Raw genomic sequence first — 7,547 nt, forward strand, 5'->3', positions numbered from 1 at the left:
ATAATGTGTTACACATCGGTTTGAAAGGTGACAAAGCTAAATATTTCCACATGAAATGAGCTGCGAGATGTTTACAACAACATTTAAGTTAAATAGAGATTAAAAGCAATTTAATATTAATTTATAACGTTAAGTCATTTTAAAGTACATACCCAGCCGTGCACGTGCAGTTCGCGCTCAGGTTGCAGTTGTTCTCCTTGTTCACAATGACCCAGACTTTAAACAGCTCCGTCTTCTCTTGTCTTTGACTTGGTAGCACCGCAGYCTTCAGAGCCACGAAGTTTTCAACGTTGTAATCATGTAATAATATRTCCTGAMCATGTCTGTCAGTGACATAGCTGCAGACATCCTGTAGGATCTCAGGCTCTCCCGGGAATAGAGATTTGGTGTCTCAATCACGCCTTTTTTTCTCATCATTGATCCACTCACCTTCAGGTAAGACGTACGGGTCATTCAGACGTATTCCATAACTACTGTTAATTTAGCCGCATATCTTATTTTATCACTAGGTGATAAATTGTTGTAGTATGCTGAAAACATCGCTAGTTAAAGTTGCAACTGCAGGATTTCCGCGAGCCTCAACTACGGCAACAAGTCGGGCTTTTTCTGAAGTACTGTAGCTGCGCGCGCATYCGTCGGGCGGAACGAAGATTTTACGTTTCTTGTTCTCCCCGTGTAGCTAAAGTAACGTACAKGCGGTCTGCTTAAAAACATCATGGCGTCGAGAAAGAGTTTTTATAACGCTCCAGTTGATTCAAAAAGGTATTTACTGCAGTTCTATTGTTTCTTGGTTGTCATTAAACATCCGATTCATAGCGTTTAAAATATGATGTGGAAAAAAAGAAACGGACCTGCTGTTTTTATTTACTGAAACTTTATTATTATTATTTTTTTTTATTTTTTTTTATTTTTTTATTTTTTTTCAGTTCGAAAAGCGGCCGCAATGCTAGCACTGCCAACAACAGTGGGACTGCCATGAAAACAGTTAAATGTAAGTATCTGCTGATGGACCGTTCGCTCTGCTAATTTTTAAACAGAGCAGACAATGAAATTCTCTCACTGTTTTAGGAAATATCACCCACACTCTCAAAAAGGCCTAATATATTATAAAAATAGTATTGCAGACTGCATTTGTTTGTTATATATTACACAAGGTTTCAACGAAACGTTAAACAGGTTTCCATTATTATTTTGTGATAGATAGATAAGAAAGAAAGAAACCATTTCCTGGTTAGGTTGGTAGCTATCATTTGTACTGTAACTTGTTTACCTTTCAGTAAATCATGTCTCTGATCATCCACAGATGATCCATTAGAGCTTCTGGTTTGATTTTGTGTTTATCTACAAGTTATTCTAAAAATATTGCCAAATTTTATTTTATGTTAAACAAGTTTCTCGCCTTATCCTCATGTTATAGTAACAAACTTTGACTCGATAGTTGGGCTTTTTATAGTTCATACAGGGTTTTGTAGTATAAAATCATTCATGTTTTAATCTGCCTTAGGACTTGAGGATTAAATGCAAAATATTAGCTTTATTTACTGAYCCTTGCATATTTAATTTATTTTGTTTATTTCTTCATTTGATATACCTTTGTACTGGTTTAAGCTGAAGCTAATATATATCAAATTGTTTGCAGATTAAAAGTTTAGCTAAAATGTGACTTAATCAGTCTGAATTGCTTTATGCAACAAAAGGGACAAGGGGGTCCAAGGTTTACCCTGCACCTAATTAACATTTTTCTGCCTCAGCCCAAGGAGACATACTGTTCTCTGGTTGYCCGTCTGTGTGTGAGTGTCCGGCACACACYCTTGTGTGCACTGTATGTCCTGAACGAAGCTACTGGTTTCAGTCAAAATTTACATGATAAATGTTCTTGGCCCACTGGAGGTCTGAAAACTTTGCTGCTTGAATCCCCTTATTTTGGATGGTACACATAAGTGGTTGGTCACTGAAAATAATGACATTGTGAGTATCAAAGAGGAAGAGTCATGTTTAGGCATTGTTGATAAGTCCAAGAATAGAGGTAAAATGCAGACGAGTCTAGGGCAGATGGAGGCAAAGCAGCCGATGGTATCGAGTTCTACCYTGGAGACACTGCATGGCTGTAAGGTATTTACATACTGGATATTTTTATAGTCTGAACTTTTTATTATTTACATTTATAAAGTCAGCTTGCACAAATGTTGCCTTTTTTTTGTATAATTACAAGACTTACAATTTTTTTTAAAGGGAATATTCTAGTGTGATTAGACTCAAATTTTCTTTGTGGCTTTTGATTGTGGCAGAGTTTGATATTCTTTTATAGCTGATGTGTCTGTTGTATTTCTGTATTCTTTCATTCATTTTACTTACCGGTACTTYAGAACATTTCTGCATTTCTTTGTTTTATTCTTTCATTTGCCTCATTTGTGAAGCACATCTGTTGTTTTCATGTGCTATGTAAATAAATTTGCATTGATGTATTTAAGGACTTTAAGGACAACAAAGTTTACTTAATACATGTTTTGTATCAATTTCTAGCCAGTGGGATGACTGTCAAATCACGGTATCTTCAGTCAGCTGAGAAAGCATCACTCTCAAAGGTAATTTGTTTTCTCATGTGAAAAACAAATGGATCAAGTTATTTTATATACTGCCTGGCCAAAAAAGTCACCACCTGGATTTAACTAAGTGCTATGATGTGGGGTTGCAGCAGTTGGTCAGGTCTAGGTTCAGCACCAGTTTGTGCTCAAAGAATGAGGCTAGCTGACTACCTGAATGAGCARGTTATTCCATCAATGGAYTTTTTCTCCCCTGATGGTATGGGCATATTCCAAGATGACAATGACTCGATGGGTAAGAGTTGTGAAAGAGTGGTTCAGGGAGCATGAGACATCATTTTCACACTTTAATTGGCTCCACGRAGTCTATTGAGAATATTTGGGATGTGCTGGAGAAGGCTTTGCACAGCTGTCAGACTCCACCACCATCAATGCAAGATCTTGGGTAAAAATTAATGCAACACTGGATGGAAATAAATCTTGACATTACAGAAGCTTATTGAAACAATGCTACAGCAAATGCATGCCATAATCAAAGCTAAAGGCAGTCCAATGAAATATTAGAGTGTGACTTTTTAATTTTTTTTTGGCCAGGCAGTGTATGTCAGTTAGCGCCGGCCTAGGTTGCCAAATTTTCAAAACAGCCTATTAAAATCCCTCCCCTGTGATTTCAGTTTCTCTGCCTCCAATAGTCTTTTTATTCAGCTGCATCCCTTCTACGTTTTCAGAGTAATTCACTGACAGATTCAGTTGCTGGACCTCAGCGGCCTTCCCCTAAAGCAGTTTTGGTTAAACCAAAGGTGGGCACCCCACCGCGACGCTCACTGGCGCCGCAGGCTCTTGCAGAATGTGAGTACTTTTATACGTTGAGTGTGTTTCTTGTTTTGTCATGTTAGATGGAATGAAATTAGATCGGTAACTGTAGTGCACCCTGCCGGAAACAGTGTTGACTCTTTTGTAATAGACGGCAAATGCAATTAAGTGACATCAGCAGTGCTATGGTCTTTAATGATTTGTTTCCTCTGCTTTAACATGAACATAACATATCAGTGTTTATGCTATCTTSCTTAAAGCAATGATGTCACATGTAAAGGATCCATCAGTTCTTGGTCGAAGTGTTCTGCAGTCCACATTTTCTGACGGATGCTGCGTTCGACCAGATTTTGATATTTCAGACATTAAAGGTAAACTGAGCAAAACCCATAAAAATAATGTTGTTTTGTAACTGTTTTTTGTCTAAACTTTTTGTTTTTAATCTGTGTTTCGAAGACAAGACGGTGATTGAGATCGCAGCGGAGCCTGACAGGAACCCAGAGAACGAGAAGGAGATTGTGGAGATGCAAACATTTCTCCTAGCCTACCTCACAGCGAAGGTTTGATGGAACAAGCAGCTCTAATGAATGGCTTTTAACGTGTCTGCTTCAGTGCTAGATTTCAGTAACACTATGACTTAAAATAGTAATAAATTTGACCAAATGTATCTGAGTGAAATCATTCTGACACATTTGCATCCCTTCAGTAATACGGCTGTGTCTCTTATTTGTTTTAGATGGAGAGCAATACGGCAAAATTCAAGGCTGAGGCAGAAGAAAGAATCCTTCAAGTGATGAGAGAAGAAGAGCTGCTGCGTAATGAGGTCAAGGAAAAGAAGCAACAGTATCTTCTAGCTGAGCGGAAGAAGCTGCTAAACGAGACGTTGGACATGCAGGTCAGGGCACCTCCTCTGTGGTTAGCTGCTGAATTGTAATTTTGCAAACTTTCATTGGAAAGAAATCAGTACAGTTCAAATGTCTGAAATATTAACTATTCTTATCATTCAAGTCTAAATGACAGTTTATTTGTTATGTGGGGAAGAACGTGGGGTCACTCTCAAAAAGGGTTATTTGAGTTGCATGCAAGTAAAGGCTCATTATCAGCATATACTACATGTGTATACAGTCAGGTCCATAAAGATTGGATGAATTTGAAATGACATGAACTATATGTGCTCGAACTGCCAACTTTCAGCATTAATTTGAAGGTACTTGCATCCAAACCAGRTGAAGTGTATGAATTACAACAGTTTGTATTTGTGCCTTCCACTATTTAAGGGACAACAGTAATGGGACAAATTATTAATCATATATCAAGCTTTTCACTTTTTGCCCTGAAGTCTGGAACACAAAGACATCAGCAGACCCTGGGTTTCATCCCTGGTGGTGCTCAGTCTTCAGGTCCAGCTTGTTTTTTTGGGGGGATTTTTTTCCTTCAGCTCTTTGGATGCTTTGATTGACGGTATGTTTAGAATCATTGGGCCTCATGCAAGAACATGTTCGTATTCTTATACTAAATTTCTCTTACTTTTGTTCGTACAAACTAGGGTTCGTACGAACATGTCACGTCAGATTCAACAAACTCTTCTATCTTCAGGAAAAGTGTGTAAATGAGCTGCGTAAATTCCACCTGTTCGTATCCAGCTGCTCGTGCACGCGAGAGGAGATTAGCATAACTACCACCCCAAAAACACCATATAAGGCTACGTTTCCTGCCTCGGATACCAGGAAGTGTTCATTCATGAAAATGACAGCGAAAACTAAAAAAAAGAACTTTACGAGTTCAGAGATTGAAGTCCGTCTGTCAGAGATCCAGAAAAGAAAATCTGTCATTTTTAGCAGGTCAGCTGTGGAATAAAAAGAGCTGCTAAAAATATAAACAACTGTGTTAAATCATTTTCATTTATTCAGAAGACACAGCGCTGCACCCACTCCCACTTATTGACTACAGTGAACCCCTACTTGATATTTTTTTTAATTTAATTTAAAAACAAAACAAATGCCATACATACAACAAACAATAAAAAAAACACAGATAAAATGAAAGGTAGCAGAAAGAAGAAAAAAATTCTTATTGATATCTGCCCCTTTTATTTAAATAAATAAATTTAAACAATAATAGTCTTCAAATAACAAAACATAACAAAAACTTCAACTCCTTCTCGAACAACGGTTCTCATAAATGCACACTATACAAATTCATATCTCCAACAATCTAATATATTATATTTATGGACTTGACTGTATGATATCACTTTAAAATGATAAAATGAAAGACCCTATCTTACACGGAGACAGAAGTTAAGTATATTCAGCTTAAAGTCTTAAGTTGCACTCAGTTATTACTWTGGTGCAAAATTAGGCACCGAAATGAAGTAACTGTCATTAAAAGCATTTACTAATAAAAGCAGGGAGATTAACTGAACTGAAGCAACCCTCTTCTCACTCCTGAATTCTAATTTTCTGCATGACAGTAAAGGAATAAAGTGAAGAAATCTTTTATTTTTCAAATGCTAAGGCAGTTTTATTGCAAAGCAGATTTATTTCTATTCATCACAAAGCCTGTTACATTATAACCGTTTACACAATTTAACTTGTGAAAATATTATGCACACGCACTCATAAAGGTTATACATGTTTTCAAATCAATAGCATTACAGTATTTATACAGTGGATATTTTTATTACATTTTTAATGTAGGCCTCTTTAGTGTTGGACAATTTTTACAAGTTAGCATATGTCTAAAATGTTATAGTGTGACAGAGCTTTAAAATAAGATGCACAACATAACACATTTTAATACTTTTAAAACTGTATGTTAAATGTATACGTTATACATATGACAGCTTGCATACATTAAATACATCCCACTAATATTAGTTTTGTTTGTTTTTCATCAGATTGAGACTCTGACTCCTGTAGCAGAAGCAGCCAAGCAGTTCACAAAGGACTACAATTGTTTTGCAGCTGCTGTCGACACAACTCGTCACGAACTGCCTGTTAAGAATTTCTACATCAGCGGGGATGGAAAGGAATTTTTAGGTACTTCTGCTTCTTTGTTTTGTGTTTGAACTGTCCTCGACAAGACAAATCACCAAAACAAAGTTTCTATAAAGTTTCACACTTAATATATGTCACTTTATCTGACCCAGTTCTTTTCAGTTCAAAGCACAACTACACTTTATTACAAAATAAATAGTATTTCTACCCTTTTTAAATAGCCTGATGAAATAGTTCTGTGTAACTGTCAATAATGAGTAGTTAACAGAAACGGTTTTGACCATCTTTTTCCCTGGTTAGGTAAAGCTGAGGCTTGCCTGAAGGAAACGGAGAAGTTGCTGCAGGAGTGCACACAGGGAGACCATGCAGAGAACAGCACRTCTTTGGAATGCCTCAGAAACATGAAGATGACTTCTAAAGAGCTCAGTCAGCAGCTGTCAGGGTAGGTAGATGTGAAGACATTTTTTTATTATGATGTTACAGTATGGTGTGGCTGCTTTCTGTTACCTTTTTATAATGAATTATTTTATCTTTGGGATTTTTATTTTGTGTACGTTGCACTTGTACATAAATGTGTTTTATGTGGTTTTTGTTCTAGAACATTTTCTGAGCTGCAGGAGCTGTCGTCACTGGTCTGCCGACATTCAGTCCATGTTCAGCAGGTCGTGGAAGAAGAGCAGCTCGGTGTTTCACGAACCCGTGAGCTCTTTTGTCCTAAGAGCGATTAAGACCACAGTATGGGCTACACTGTGCACTTTGGATGACCCCATTCCTGTTAATTAAACTAACTTCTTTTTTGATTGCTTTTTTGTCCTTTTTTGTGTGTCCTATTTGAATTTGTTGTAGCTGTGTTATGTTGTGCATTTTTTAGTTTTTTTTTAAAAGTACTTAATAAAGCTGAAAAAAAAATTGTTGGTTGTTTGTTGCCAATCCAGTCCGAATAAATGTTCATTTTTGGATTTTATTCTCTAGAACATTTGCAAAAAGTGCGTTTAACTTATGGATTATTGCTAGATGGCTCAGTTGGTAGAGCTATTGCTTCTCAGCATGAAGGTTGCTGGATTGAACCCCGTGGCAGACAAGTGATTAGTTAACGTTTATAAGGTAATCCTGTACTGTATGTTGTTCATGTCAAATGTTTTGTGCATGTTTCTAAAAGCATCCAAGTCTAGAGCATGAAATTAGGAAGGCA

At 36.9% G+C, this 7,547-nt stretch overlaps 1 protein-coding gene across 1 annotated transcript; it reads left to right on the forward strand.

The window, feature by feature from the left end:
• The first annotated feature begins 652 nt into the window (after positions 1 to 652).
• haus8 (HAUS augmin like complex subunit 8) lies at positions 653 to 7,264 on the forward strand. Its single transcript, XM_014025775.1, has 10 exons — positions 653 to 762; positions 927 to 991; positions 2,524 to 2,585; positions 3,272 to 3,392; positions 3,617 to 3,727; positions 3,813 to 3,916; positions 4,093 to 4,251; positions 6,256 to 6,397; positions 6,656 to 6,797; positions 6,954 to 7,264. Exons 1-10 carry the CDS (start codon positions 716 to 718, stop codon positions 7,081 to 7,083), a joined length of 1,083 nt encoding a protein of 360 aa, XP_013881229.1. The 5' UTR covers positions 653 to 715; the 3' UTR covers positions 7,084 to 7,264.
• The last annotated feature ends 283 nt before the right edge of the window (positions 7,265 to 7,547 follow it).

This window comes from Austrofundulus limnaeus, unplaced genomic scaffold (genome assembly GCF_001266775.1).
Source record: "Austrofundulus limnaeus strain Quisiro unplaced genomic scaffold, Austrofundulus_limnaeus-1.0 Scaffold498, whole genome shotgun sequence".
NCBI classification, from domain to species: Eukaryota; Metazoa; Chordata; class Actinopteri; order Cyprinodontiformes; family Rivulidae; genus Austrofundulus; species Austrofundulus limnaeus.